This window comes from Vicugna pacos, chromosome 17, assembly GCF_048564905.1.
Source record: "Vicugna pacos chromosome 17, VicPac4, whole genome shotgun sequence".
NCBI classification, from domain to species: domain Eukaryota; kingdom Metazoa; phylum Chordata; class Mammalia; order Artiodactyla; family Camelidae; genus Vicugna; species Vicugna pacos.
In genome coordinates, this window is record NC_133003.1 from 52125045 (window position 1) to 52139830 (window position 14786).

At 50.3% G+C, this 14786-nt stretch overlaps 1 protein-coding gene across 1 annotated transcript; it reads left to right on the forward strand.

Moving 5' to 3' along the window:
- The first annotated feature begins 2268 nt into the window (after window positions 1-2268).
- On the forward strand, window positions 2269-14139 carry MRPS25 (mitochondrial ribosomal protein S25). Its single transcript, XM_072941916.1, has 4 exons — window positions 2269-2522; window positions 6146-6252; window positions 13194-13281; window positions 13770-14139. Exons 1-4 carry the CDS (start codon window positions 2389-2391, stop codon window positions 13960-13962), a joined length of 522 nt encoding a protein of 173 aa, XP_072798017.1. The 5' UTR covers window positions 2269-2388; the 3' UTR covers window positions 13963-14139.
- The last annotated feature ends 647 nt before the right edge of the window (window positions 14140-14786 follow it).

Here is a 14786-nt window from a genome sequence, read left to right on the forward strand (position 1 = left end):
ATTTAGGAACAGCTGGATGGAAGAGATGTGTAGGGCAAGGTGTGGAGAGGGGTGTGCGGCTCCCGTGCGCGCTCTGGGCAGGTCACCCCGGCACTGTGGTGTGCTCACTCATCTGGAAGCTCTCCCAGTCCCTCGGGTGGGGTTTTTTAAATGGAGGCTTTATTACACAGGCATGATTGATTAAATCTTTAAGCCACTAGTGATTAACTCAACCCTCAGCCCCATCACCTTCTTGGAGGTCAGAGGATAAGGAGGGAAGGCTGAAAATTCCAACCCTCTAATCATTTAGTTCCCCTGGCAACAAGCCCCGCTTAGGGGCTTTCTAAGAGTCAGCTCGTTAACACAAACTCTGGTGCTACTGAAAGGGGCTTGATGTGAACAACAAAAGCCACTCCTTTATCTTTCCAGGGCTGTTTCAGGGACGGGCAAAAATGAGGTATGATGGAAGACGCTCCTATCACTCTTGAGGAAATTACAAGGGTTCTAGGAGCTCTGGCAAGGAGCTGGGAACAAAGACTGAATATATTTATCACAATATCATAGTGGGTTAAGGAACACAAAGGTCACAGCCCAAGGACACAGGCCCACTAAAATACTGAGATTTCATCATAAAACAGAATGCCTCCCCTCTGCCACACCTTACCACCAGGCCAGTTCCACTGTAAGAGTGGATTACAGCTGGAAGAGATACAAAACAGGCTTTCTAGGGAAGCCCAAAGTCAAGAGGAAAGACAAAAGCAAAGACACTAGAGGAATTTGAAGCCTCTGGCACCTACAGTTACTGCAAACATTAAACACAGCTCAACTCCTAACCAGAATAGCAGCTCCACACAGTAGAGGCTTGTTTACCTCAGTTCCTATTACCTAATACAGCCAATAGTGTCTGATTTTCAACAAAAAATTACAAGTGTGCTAAAAAGGGCAAGGGAAAAACCCCCGCAGTCTGGTAAGACCAATCATTCATTACAACCAGGTTCAGATATTACACACGTTGGAGTTATCAGACAGGAACTTTAAAATAACATTAATATGTTAAAGAGTCTAGTGTAAAAGTAAATAACATGTAAGAACAGATGGGTAATGTAAGCAGAGATAAGGGAACTATGCAAGATTGCAAGAAAATGCTAGAAATGAAAAACACTAACAAAGAATGCCTCTAAGGGGCTCCTCAGTGGACTGGACACAGCCAAGGAAAAGAATCAGCGTGGAGATGGGTCAATAGAAATTTCGCTACTGAAATTCAAAAGGGAAAAAGAACGGGGGCGGGAAAAAAAAACCCAAGCCCCAAACAGAATAGACCATCCAAGAACTACAGAACAATTTCAAAAGAGGTAAAATATATGTAATTGGAATACTAGGAGGAAAAACAAGAAAATAAAAATATCTGAGTTAACAAGGGCCAAGAACTTTCTAAAATTAACGACAGTTGGGTTGGGTATAGATAGCTCAGGGGTAGGGGTTACCATGCATGAGGTCCTGGGTTCAATCCCCAGTACTGCCATTAAATAATAACAGAAAATAGATCAGTAAACCTAATTGCCGTGAGCACCCCACAATAGTGTTAAAAAAAAAAAAAAAACAAGTAGAGTGAAATATTTAAAGCGTTGAAAGATCCCTCTCCCACCCCTCAACCTAGAGTTCTCTATCTGGCAAAATTATCCTTCAAAGTGCAGGAGTAAAAACCGTCTCAGGTCTGTAAGAGTACTTCAGAAATGCATCTCACCCGCATTTCGCTTTTGAAGAAATTGAGCTCCAGGGCTCTGAAGCGGCTGAATTACGAAGGGGTAGTCCTCAAACTTGCCTTTTTTTCCTTTTGCAAGTAAGTTTTTTTTAAGTCAGTGTTAGAAACTGTGCTGTCCTAACCCTTCATTTCAAAACTGGAGAAATTGAGAGAGAAAAACTGACGTATCTGAGGTTGAACACAAAGTTATTAGTCGACTAGGTATTCAAGCTGAGCTCCGCTGAATTATCTCCTACTGTAAGCTTGTTAAGTTTGAGCCTGTGTAAAATATCTCCCCCTGGCGGAGGGGAGGAAAGATGATTCAGAGGCTCCAAGAGCGGGGCGTCCTGGAGCGAACACGCCCGCCCCAAGCCGCCCCGCCGCCCCGCCGCCCCGCCGCCCCGCCGCCCCGCCGCCCCGCCGCCCCGCCGCCCCGCCGCCCCGCCGCCCCTGCCCGAGCTAAGCTCCGCCCGCCGGGACTACAAGTCCCAGGCTGCTCCGCGACGCGCGCCGCCCGCCGGGAGGCGTCTCCTGAGAGTCTGCGCGGGAAGTGGAATCCAGCGCGGAGCAGCGGCGGCGCAAGGGCTGCCGGGCGGCGTGTGCTGCGCTCGTGTCTGCGCGCCGCTCTGCTCGCGGCGGGCTGTCCGCCCCTCCCCCCCGCCGCCGCGATGCCCATGAAGGGTCGCTTCCCGATCCGCCGCACCCTGCAGTACCTCAGCCAGGGGGACGTGGTGTTCAAGAGCTCGGTGAAGGTCATGACGGTGAACTACAACACGCACGGGGAGCTGGGCGAGGGCGCCAGGTCAGTCGGAGCCGCCGGGGCCGCCCGCGGTCCCGCTAATAACGTGCGCGTCGGGTTAAGACCAGGCGCTGCGCGGGGCGCCCGCCGAGGCGTGGGGCTAGCCCCCAGGTGGGTGCCGTTGCCCCCCTTTCACGGGTGGGCAGCCGCGCCGGGTTCCACGGCCAGAAGAGGACCGCAGGGCCACGCCGTGCCGGGTCGGGGCCAGGCTGGGCCGGGGAGGCCGCAACCTCCTTAGCCTCCGGTGCCCGGAGGGCGGGGTGGAGCCCAGCCCCGGGGTGGGTGGGGGGCCGACAGACCTGCCTCGGCCCCAGCTCTTCCACCTGCTGGCTTTGGGCGAGTTGCTCCCCCTCCGGGTCCCGAACGGGGATGACACCTGTGTCCCAGGGCCGATGTGGGGGTGCAGTGAGAGGAGTAACAGCTGCTGCCATTTATTGAGTCTTCGTGTTTCTCGTGCATTAGCTCATTTGATGTTTATAGAAACCCCTCTGTTCTCCCCCCTCCAGGGATGAGGAACCGCACAGAAGTTAAGTAACTTGCTTGTCCAGGGTGCCCCAGCCCGCTAGTGAGTGGTAGCTTTGAGAGTGCTTCTCTCTGGAAGGTCTCCTCACCGTTCTAATTACGGGACGCGTCAGTGTCAGCTGCGCTGTGGCAGCCCCCTCCCCCCGCCCGGCCCTTTAAAGTGTGTCAGCCCGCAGCTGAGTAGGGGCTTAGTGAGTGGACGCTTGCCAGGGAAGGGTTTGAATTGAACCTTGAGGCCCCAGCAGTGCTTTGGGCTTTTCAGGTATCAGGTATACATTTACTGAGTGCCTGCTGATGGGAATTCCAGTCTTGTCCTTGAGAAACTTTAGGATTGGGAGTGTGGGATGGATCAGAATGAGACAGGAGAGCAACTCCCTGTGGAGGGGGACCCCACGTCAGGGCCTTTAGTGCAGGGCTGTTCAGGAGAGCCAGAGCTGCCACCTAGGAGTTTGCTTTCCGCAGGTGAATCCAAGAACTTGGTCCTGCTTGGGTGGGATCAGCGGGGATGAGGGCTTCCTAGAAGAGTCAGCCTTAGGGGTGAACGGGCACCCAGATACTCCTTCGGAACCCACTTTACACCCATCCATCCACGTCAGGAGTCACAAGGCAGAGGCCAGGCAGGCACCACAAAGGAGGGAGGCAGTCTGGATGGGCCTGCAGTAAACTGAAAACATGCCCTGTCCCATGGGGCTGTTCACTGCTTGGCTTCATCTTAGCTTTGTGGGCTCCATGGGGAATTTCTGACTTGGCAAGAAGCCAGAAATTCAGATGTCTATGAAAAGCTCTGGTTTTTAAAACCGTCAGTCAAATAGGCCTGCACCCACAGGCATGCTCAAGTGTTTTAATGCTCTCTAGGTAAACAGCCGAACAGCCATTCTGTGTTCCACTGTTCCTAGCGGTAAGGGCTTGCCTGTCCCACCGGTGGCCTTTGGGGTTTCAGCTACCCGACTTGCTCTGTCTCGCCCCGCAGGCTTTTGCTTGTTCCTGTGCCCTCAGCATTCAGCGGTCCCTTCATTCGGTGCAGCCCGGGGCTAGCCCGTCTCAGGGTGTCTGCTGCTGAGTGGCGAGCTGCTTTAGTCAGTGTCTGAGAGCTGAGTGCCTGCTCACCTCTGCCAGGTGTCCTTGCCTTTAAGATGCGGTAGGAGAAGTACCAGCAGCTGGTCTGGCACTCACTGTGCCCCAGGCCTCAGCACCCATTGGTGACAGAACGGTGTGCTGAAGGCCCCGTGCTCATAGCCCCTGCTCTCTGACTTACTGGTCGTGTGACCTCGGGCACTTTACTTAGATTTTCTGACCTGTTTCCTTAATGTCAAACCCCACCCTCCAGGGTTGCTGCGAGGATTCCAGGATGAAGTGCCAGCAAGGTGTCTGGCACACAGAGCAGGTGCTCAGCTAAAGGTGACCTGTTATCAACTCGCTCCCATGCTTTGGCAAGAACCATTTAAAAAGCCCTTTTGAATTTTTGTCCCAGTAGTTCTAGGTGTGAGAAGCTCCTGCAGGGTGTGCCCTGATTTATTTGTACGACGTTGTGTGATGCGGGGATGCTCTGCTGTCGGGTGGGAACTGAGTCTAGGCGTCCTGAGCCTGGGAAAGTCCAGTCCCATGTGCTGTGGTCTCCAAGGCTTACGTAGGACCCCACCTCCCCTTCCTCCCCAGAGCAACAACTTTCAACTCTTGACACAGACACTGAGACACAGAGCAGTAACTTGCCCTGGGTCATCCAGCTGGGAAGTGGTAAAGCAAGGTACCACTCACACCCTCCCCTGGTCTGCTGTGTGTGGCCAGGTGTCCGCAGGAAGCAGAGGACACATTTAGATTTGTGAAGCCTTTTAATCAAGGGACTATTTGCAAAGATGTGGCAAGGATGAGTGAAAGAAACCACAGGAAGCAGTTTAAGACTCCAGGTCTAGGCTGCGGAAGCGAGGGGGAGAATGACTGCTGAGACCTGGAGGTGGAGAGCGTTGCCTAACTGAAGCCTGCAGGCTGGGCTGAGCCTGGGCTCTCCCTCCTTTGTTTTGCCGGTGCTCCCTTTGGGCGAACCGAGAAAGTCCAAATCCGTCCGTTGCTCGGGATGGAGAGCTGGTGAAGAGGGATCCAGGCGTACAGTTGACTCATACTTTATTTAACCATTTGGGTGTTTCAGTGGTTTCTGCTCCTTTGCTGTAACAGATAGTGCAGTAACCTCACACGTGTCTTGGCATTCAAGTGTGGAAATACCTGGAGGAGAGGGTCTCGAAATCGTGGAGTCGAGATCTGTGCTGGTTCCAAACTGACCTCCGGGGATGTTAAGCCGATTCATACACTTAAGGAAATGTTTCGCCACTTCTATAACTTTAATTTTTTTGAAGCTGCCTAAGAGGTGAGAAAGAATCATTTCAGTTTATGTGACTCTGCTGGGAAGATACTGAGGACCCTTCCTGGGGTGAGAGGCCACTGGGTTTCTGCCCGTTTGTGGCCTTTGCCTTTGGTGTTGAGTTTGGTGTAAGTCTTGTCAATGAGGGTGTAAAGCTCTACGTGAAGGAAATTAACCTCTTGGGTGTTCTGCAAACACTTCTCTTCTGGTTTGGCACATGTTGCTTTTGTTTTTGGTAAAGTTTGCCAGGCCAAGGTTTTAATGTAGTCAAACGTGTTTTAAAACTTCCAAGCTGAGGGGCTTCGCCACTCCTAGGTGGTAAAAATATTCCCCATGTTTGTTTTCATGGCTTCATGTATTTTTCAATCGTGGTATCATTTACATAAAGCGCACACCTTTAGACACACAGCTTCTCACACTGTGCATGCACTGTGTAACCGTCACCGAGGACATTGCTTGGTGGCATTGTTGTATTTATATTGCTTTGGTGAGTTTTAGGTTGGTGTGCAGCATGAGGCAGGGCTACAGATTTCATTTCCCTCCAGTGACAGAGTAGGAGTCCCAGCCCCCACGTTGGGAGAAGACACTAGTGAATTCCTGAGAACTGCTTTTTCTCAGCTCGCCTTTTCAGGGGAGGGTGGTCCTCTGAGAATCTGGTGAAAGTTTTGGACTTTCTCTTTAGAAGAAATATACTAGTGTATCAAATTTTAGGTTAAAGACTCTCTCAAGTTTAATTTCTTCCCCTTTGCAGAAAGTTCGTGTTTTTCAACATCCCTCAGATCCAGTACAAGAACCCCTGGGTGCAGATCATGCTGTTTAAGAACATGACACCGTCGCCCTTCCTGCGGTTCTATTTAGGTGAGTGCGGGGCCCTCCGTGTGGCCCAGGACCCGCTTTCTCGCGTCCCTCCTCCTCCTTCCCGCCCTCTGCAGCTGCATCCCCGGGCCTGGCTCCCCGGGCCGTCTTTCCGGGTCCTGTCCCCACACTCTGCTTTGATGCTTTGCTCACACCAGTCCCTCTGCTGGAAATCCCCACTCTACTTTTCATTGCTTAATTGAAAAAAATAAATAAATAAACCTCTGAGAGTCAGCTTGGGCACCATGTCCCCCAGGAAGCCTTCCCTGCGCCGGCTTGCGGCGTGCACAAGTCTGCCGGGTCCTCTTCGGACCCCCCATGTGTCCCTGCCGCTCTCCTGCCGGCCGGAGGCGCTCAGGGGAAGGTGTGTTCAGCTCAGCCTGGCTGAGTGCCCGGAGGTCAGGAGACCAGGCGTCCTCGCCGGCTCTACTCAGTCGTGCTGACCCTGAGCGAGTGATGTTCCCACTCAGTATTTCTCGGGGAAGGCAGAGCGTCTGCCTACAGGGTCACGGGAATCAGATGAGGTGTCGACTGGGAAACGCGCAGCCATCAAAATGATGCCTTTTCATTCATTCAGCAAATAGGTAGCGAGCGCCGCGGAGGGCGGACCAGTCACTGTTCTAGGTGCTGAGGGTCTCAGGGCCCCCCAGGCAAGGGCCTCTGGCCCTGTAGAGACGATATTCCAGCGGCCGGAGACAGTGAATAAGAAACTCAGTAGCATGGTTTCTTAGAAGATAAGTGCTGGTGAAGAAGGGAAGATGGAGCGTGTTGGGGTGAGGAGGAGGGTGGCGGTTTGGCGGTTTTGTGCATGTACTCTGTGTTGGTGTTTTTAAACATTAACTTTACAGAGTATAATTTACACATAATAAAACACACAGGTCTCCTGTGCACAGAACGATGCGTTTGACAGCTGTCACGTGCCTGAGTCGCTGCTCCCCAGGGACCCGACAAAACAGCTTGTGATCCTCAAAGTCCTTGGCTCTGCTTTCCAGTGACTCCCCACCTGCACGGGGTCTGGGGGGGGGAAGCCGCTGTTGGGGGTCCTTGCGCCATAGCTTAGTTGGGTTTGTTTCAGAAGTTAACACGGATAATCTCACCATACGGCTTTGTTTGTGTGTGGCCATTACTCGTATCTTTGAGATGCGCCCACACTGCGTGTGTCAGTAGGTGATCCATCTACCGCTGAGTAGTTCTGCTTTCTGGGAAGATACTGCAGCTTGTTTATCGGTCGCTTTGATGAACGGGGTGGGGGGTGTTAGGTGCTGGGACAGTGACAAGTGTGAGATTTACTGGAAATGTAGGGGGGCAAGTCTGCAGCGGGCGAAGCAGGTCTGGGAAGCAGGGCTGCCGCCTCGGAAGGAGGTCCGGTTGGAGGACCCCTCACACGCAGGTGAGGAGTGGGGCCCCACGTCGGGCCGAGGAGGTGGGGAGAGCTGGGGGCGCTCTGCTCCCAGAGGCTTCCTGCAGGGGCCTCACTTGAGGGGAGGCTGCCCGGGGCCGGCGGGGTGTGGGCTGCATGCAGAAGGAGTGTGTCTGTGTGGACACAGGCCCTTGGTTCCCCCCGGGCACGAGCCTCCTGGAGGCTCGAGGGGGGAATCCATTTCCTTGCCTTTTCCAGCTCTGGAGGCCCCCACGTTCGTGGCTCATGGTCCCTTCCTCTAGCCGCCTTCACATCTGGCCTCCTTCCCTCTGAGCACCGCCTGGGAGGTTCTCTGAGGACCCTGTGACTTGTGGGGCTGCCAGATTATCCAGGAGAATCTACCTGTATCCATGTCCTGATGTTTAATTGCACCTGCAGAAGCCCCTGGGCCAGTCCGCTGTCCTGCTCACAAGTTCCGGGGGACGGGAGGAGGGCGTGGGGGGCCCTTTCTTATCACAGTCAGTCTTCTCACTGTGTGCCACGCCCATGGGTGGGTGTCTCCTTGACATTTTAATTTGCATTTCCCTGGATCTTTTTCTTGTGCTCATTGGCCATTCATGTATTTCTTTTGTAAAGAGTCTTTTGCTCTTTTGTCCATTAAAAAAACAATTGGGGCTGTTTTCCTGTTGAATTGTTTATATATTCTGGATTCAGTCTTTGTCAGATAGGTTTATTGTGAATATTTTCTCTGTCTGGCTTTTCATTTTCCTAATGGTGGGGTTTTTTTGGTATATATATATTTTTTATTGAAGTACAGTCAGCTTACAGTGTTGTCAGTTTCTGGTGTACAGCACAGTGCTCCAGTCATACATGAACTTACATATATTCGTTTTCATATTCTTTTTCACCGTAAGTTACTACAAGATACTGAATATGGTTCCCTGTGCTCTGCAGTATGAACTTGTTGTTTATCTATTTTATATATAGTAGTGTGTATTGGCAAATCTTGAACTCCCAATATTACCCTTTGCACCCTCTGCCCTCCTGGTAACCATGTTTGTTTTCTACATCTATGAGTCTGTTTCTGTTTTGTAAAGAAGTTTGTCTTCTTTTTTTTTAGATTCCACATATAAATGATATCATATGGTATTTTTCTGTCTCTTTCTGGCATACTCCACTTAGAATGACATCTCCAGGTCCATCCATGTTGCTGCAGATGGCATTACTTTTTTCTTTTTTATGGCCGAGTAGTATTCCATTGTATAAATATACCACAGCTTCTTTATCCAGTCATCTGTTGATGGACATTTAGGTTGTTTCCATGTCTTGGCTATTGTAAATAGTGCTGCTATGAACATTGGTGTGCAAGTGTCTTTTGGAATTAAGGTTCCCCCTGGATATATGTCCAGGAGTGGGATTGCTGGATCATATAGTAAGTCTATTTTTAGTCTTTTGAGGACTCTCCATACCATTCTCCTTAACGACTGCACCAAACTGCATTCCCACCAACAGTGTAGGAGGGTTCCCTTTTCTCCACGGCATCTCCAGCATTTGTCATTTGTGGGCTTCCTAATGATGGCCATTCTGACTGGTGTGAGGTGATAGCTCATTGTAGTTTTGATTTGCATTTCTCTGATAATTAGCGATATTGAGCATTTTTTGCACTTGTTTGTCTTCATTGGAGAATTGCCTGTTTAGGTCTTCTGCCCATTTTTGGATTGGGCTGTTTGTTTTTTTCTTATTAAGTTATATGAGCCGTTTATATATTCTGGAGATTGAGCCCTCATCAGGCTCAACTTTTGTAAGTATTTTCTTCTATTTCTGTGGGTTGTCTTTTTGTTTTGCTTATGGTTTCCCTTGCTGGTCCTAACGGTGTCTCTCGAAGAGCGGGAATTTTGATTTCAGTGAACTCCAGCCTATCGGTTGTTTTATGTTTAGTGCTTTTTGTATCTTGCCCAAGAAATCTCTGCCTGCCCTGACGTCTCAAAGACTTTCTCCTGTGTTTCCTTCAGAATGTTTATAGTCTTAGATTTTACATTTAGGTCTACATCCACTTGAGCTATTCGAGGTAGGGACCAAGGTTTAGTTTTGCTTTGTTAGATTGGGCGTGTTCAGTGTTACAGCACGATTTGCTGAAAGACAGCCCGCCCCCTTACTGAATTTCCGTGGCATCTTCGCCAAAAATCAGTCAGCCGTGAACAGATAAACGAAATCCGTAAATGCACCCCCACAGCCACGAAAAGGAGTGAACCTGACACGGCCGCTGAGAGGAGGCGGATGCCACGGGCCAGAGCGTGTGGCCCCGCTTGCGTGAGGTGCGCGTCCCCGCGGGCCGAGCCGCGGGCTGGCGGGAGGGCCAGGAGGTGGCGGCTTCAGGGCTTCAGGGCTTCTGTCTGGGGTGATGACGAGGTGCTGGAATCTGGGTAGTGCCGACGCTTGCACAGCAGAGTGAATGTACTAAAACCCACCAGGCTGAACACTTTAAAATGATTAAAATGGGAAATTTTATGTTATGTGTATTTTACAACAACAAAAAAATCACTTGACTATGTATTTCTGAACTGTTTTTGCCTTTTAAATTTTTAAAACTGAAGTAAAGTTGACGTACAGTAACATTGTTACAGGTGTATAATATAGTGATTCACAACTTTAAGGATTATACTCCATTTAGTTACTATGAAATAGTCGCCGTATTCCCCGCGTTGTACAGTATATCCTCGTAGCTTATTTTGTACCTGATAGCGTGCATGTGTCACTCACCTACCCCTAGCCGCCCCCCCACTCCCCGCTGGCAACCGCTAGTTTGTTCTCTCTGTCTGAGGCTGCTGCTTTTTTGTTATATTCACTGGTTTGTTGAATTTTTAGATTCCACATATAAGTGATACCATACAGTATTTGTCTGTCTATCTGACTTACTTCACTTAGCAGAATACCCTCAAGTCCATCCGTGGCGCTGCAAATTGCAAAATCTCATTCCTTTTTAATGGCCAAGTTGTTCTCCAGTGTGTGTGTGTTTATGTACACACTGCATCCTCTTTATCCAGTCATCTATTGATGAACACTTAGGTTGCTTCCACATCTTGGCAGTTGTGTATCTTTTAGAATTCAGGTTTTGGTTTTTTTCAAATACGTACCCAAGAGTGGAATTGCTAGTAGAGTAGGTTTTGTTTTTTTTTCCCAGAAATCTCCATACTGCTTTCCACAGTAGCTGCACCAATTTATATTCCCACCCACAGTGCACAAGGGCTCCCTTTTCTCCACATCCTTCCCAACATTTGTTATTTGTGGTCTTTTGATGATGGCCATTCTGACTGGTGTGAGCTGATACCTCACTGTGGTTTTGATTTGCGTTTCTCTGGTAATTAGTGATGTGAGCATCTTTCCATGTTCCTGTTGGCCACCTGCATTTCCTCTTTGGAAAAATGATTTTTCATTTCTTCTGCCCATTTTAAAGTCAGGTTTGCTTTCTTGATGCTGAATTGTATGAGCTGTTCATGTATGTTGCATATTAACCCGTTATCGGTCGTGTCACTTGCAGCTACTTTCTCCCAAGTCCACAGACTGTCTTTTAGCTTTGTTTACGGTTTCCTTTGTTGTGCAAAAGCTTTTAAGTTTAGTTAAGTCCTGTTTGTTTGCTTTTGACTTTGTTTCCAGAGAATATTGCTGCAACGTATGTCAGGGCTCTGTGTTCTCCTCTAGTTATATGGTGGCCGGTCTTTCAGGTCTGTAATCATTTTGAGTTTCTTTCCGTACACGGTGTTAGAGAGTGTTCCCATTTCAGTCTCTCAGAGGATCTGCCCCGACTTCCCAGCGCCACTTACTGCAGAGACTGTCTTGTCTCCACTGTGCACTCTTGCCTCCTTTGTTGTAGATTAACTGACCGTGGTGCGTGGGTTTACTTCTGGGCTCTCTGTTCTGTTCCGTTGACCTACGTGTCTGTTTTTGTGCCAGTACCACGCTGCTTTGATTTTGATGCTTGTAGTTTTGTAGTAGAGTCTGGAGTCAGGGCGTGTGATTCCCCAGCTCTGTTCTTTCTCAAGATTGTTTTGGCTGTTGGGAGTTCCTCTGTTTGTAGATTCATAATATGCCTTAAGATCAAGTAGTATAAATTCCTTTGTTCTCCCCCCCCCCAAATTACTTCGGCTCTTGTAGGTTGTTTCCATTTCCACATTTACTTTAAAATCTTGAGGAAAAAAAAAAACCTTGTTGTCAGTCGATTGAAAAAAGTTTGCTGGGATTTTTATTGGAATTCTGTTGCAGATCATTGAGGATAATGTGCTTTTTTGGGGGGGGATTAGGTTTATTTGTTTATTTTAATGGAGGTGCTGGGGATTGAACCCAGGACCTCTTCCTTGCTAAGCATGTGCTCTGCCCCTGAGCTCTACCCTCCCCCGATAATAGATATTTTAATAGTATCGAGTCCGTTTTGAGACGATTGCAATGTACCTTTCAGTTCTCGGTGCCCAGCAGACGGCTGTATAGACAGGACGGCTGGTGGTGTACATGGGCCTTGTGTCTTGCAGCCTTGCTAAATTCACTCATTTCTAGTAGTTTTTCTTTTCTCAATTCCTTAGGATTTTTTACATACACAGCCATTCCATCTACAAATGAAGCCAGTTTTACTTCTTTCCAGTCTTCTTAAAACCCTTATTTACCTTTATGCCAATCTTTTTCTTTCCTTTTTGGTGGGTTTTACTTCACTGGCTAATGTGAGCTGTAATACTTTGCATTTTTACCAGTAATTTAGGGCAGTTCCGGTTACTCTGCATCCTCACTAGCACTTGGTGTTGTCTGTTTTAAAAAACCTCAGCCGATGTAATATTTCATTGTGGTTTTGTGTTTTCCTTATGACTAATGATACTGAGTATCTTCTCATGTGCTTCTTATTAGCCATTTTTTTGTTGTTTTATGTTTATTCAGATATTTTCCCCATTTTTGTTTGGATCGCCTGTCTTATTGACAGTGAATTGTGAGAGTTCTTTACGTAGTTGGGGATATACAGTCCATTATCAGATATATGCTCTTTTTCCTCATTGAATTGTCTGGCCATCTTTGCTGAAAATCCCTTGACCATAAATTTCTAAGTTTTTTTCTGGATTCAGTCCTGCTCCTGTAGTCTGTTCTGCTCGTCCCACACTTACTGTAGCTTATAGTAAATTTGAAGTTGCAAAGTCAATGTCCTCCCATTTTCTTGTCAAAGTTGTTTTGACTGTTTTGGGTCCTTTGCATGAATTTCAGGCACAACTTGTCTGTTTCTACAGAACATCTGATTTTGACAGGGAATGACTGAATCCGTAGACCGGTTTGGGGAGGACTGCCATCTTAACAGTATTAAATCTTTCTATCCATGAACATAGAATATTTTCCATTACAAAGGTATGCTTTTGTACATTCTTAAAGCTCATATGTGCTCCTACCTAAAGAACTATGGAAAAATGGAGGTAGAATTGTGGGTGATGTAAACATTTATTTTACTGTTAAAATGTTTCTCCACCGAAAGCAAATCCCAAATCACCACCATTCGAGGCTGAGGGTTGCCCTGCTGAGTTCTCAGCTTTCTTCCCCCTTTACCTCCTGTTTCCAGATTCTGGGGAGCAAGTCCTGGTGGATGTGGAGACCAAGAGCAACAAGGAGATCATGGAGCACATCAGAAAAATCCTGGGCAAGACTGAGTGAGTTGCTGGGGTTGACGTGGAGGGGCGCAAAGGTCTCCTCAGCCTGGAGATTTGAGAGGGAGGAGACAGTGTGCCGGGAGGGGTGTCAGAGGGCAGACTGGCCAGGGAGCGGGGCCCGGAGCCCCCTGTCACTGAGCGTCAGAGCTGCAGCTCCCTCCGCTGGAAGATAGGGATGGTCCACGGACCATCAAGCAGATGCAGCTGACAGGCCCTCGTGGCTGTGACCGCGCCCCTCCTTGGGAACCTCAGCTTAGAGTTAGTAGGGGTCCGGCCCCAGCGCCTTTTCTTTCCATGAACAGAGGAGGAAAGACAGGAAAGTCTGTTTCGAGAAAGCGCAGGCGGCCCCGTCCTGATTCCCACGGGCCCCTCGGCTGTGCCGGCCTCCCTGTGCGCTGCTCCCTCCCCGGGAGGCCCGGGGAGCAGGGTGGGTCTCCCTGGCAGGTGGCCGGAGCCGTGTTGCCCACGCCCGTCTTGCTCTTTGGCAGGGAGACCCTCAAGAGAGAGGAGGAGGAGAAGCAGCAGCTTTCTCACCCGGCCCACTTTGGGCCACGGAAGTACTGCCTGCGGGAATGCATCTGCGAGGTGGAGGGGCAGGTGCCCTGCCCGGCCCTGATGCCGCTGCCCAAAGAGATGAGGGGAAAGTACAAAGCCGCCCTGAGAGCCGCAGCCAAGGACTGAGGCCCCGGGGCCCCTGGTTCTGTCCCCAGAGACTCTGAACATCTCTCTGCGATAAAAGGGGCCCCTTCACACACCTGTGTGAAAGCACGTGGGGGGAGGGGGGCTTCGGCTGTGCTGCTCAGTGAACATGAACACCCCCGCCTTCAGGGCAATAAAACGTTCCGGGCTCGCTCAGCAGCATGGCGTCTGACCGCCCTGCGTGGGGACGGGTTTGGGATCGGGAGGCTGCGAGGCCACAGCCTGGGGATGCCCCGTCTTGGCCCTGCGGCCTTTCCTGGTCTCCCGGGCTTCGGCTCTTCTTCCTGACCCTGCTCTGCGCTGCTGTGCAGGGGTCTGGCCGGAGCCGTCCGGCTGGTCGTGTAGACGCCCCTCCAGGCAGGCATTTTGGGACTTTTCAGAGATCCCTGGGCGAGCCTCCCTGCAGTGCCTGCTTGTTAAACTAAGGCCACCTGACTTCCGGGTGTGGCTGTGCCAGAGACACGGCCCGTGGAGGCACACCCTTCCCTGGGGAGCCCGCCTGGCGGGGACTTTCGGGCCCTGGCCCGAGGGCTGGTGGCGGCCAGTTTTGCCCTCCGGCTCCCGTGTGGAGGTTGAGACCGCGGTGCTTAGAAGAGCGGGGCCGTCTGAGCTCCTCTGCGGACTGGAGCCTCGGCCTCGGCCTAACGCTCGCCACGAGACGGGGAGAAAGGCGGTGCCTGCCCCCTGAGGCACCGGCCGTGGGCAGCGGGGGACTGGGGTGTCTGGTGTAAATGTGGGAGGTTACCCCGTTGAATTGGGAGAAGTTGGCCTGCTGTCACGTCTGATGCTCAGGTTGTGGGTCGCTG

Excerpts from the sequence above, each read along its gene's own strand:
- MRPS25 (XM_072941916.1), top strand. The coding sequence starts at position 2,389 with ATGCCCATGAAGGGTCGCTTCCCGATCCGCCGCACCCTGCAGTACCTC. Across the intron at positions 2,523-6,145 it reads GAGCTGGGCGAGGGCGCCAG|AAAGTTCGTGTTTTTCAACA; the intron begins GTCAGTCGGAGC and ends TCCCCTTTGCAG. Across the intron at positions 13,282-13,769 it reads AAAATCCTGGGCAAGACTGA|GGAGACCCTCAAGAGAGAGG; the intron begins GTGAGTTGCTGG and ends GCTCTTTGGCAG.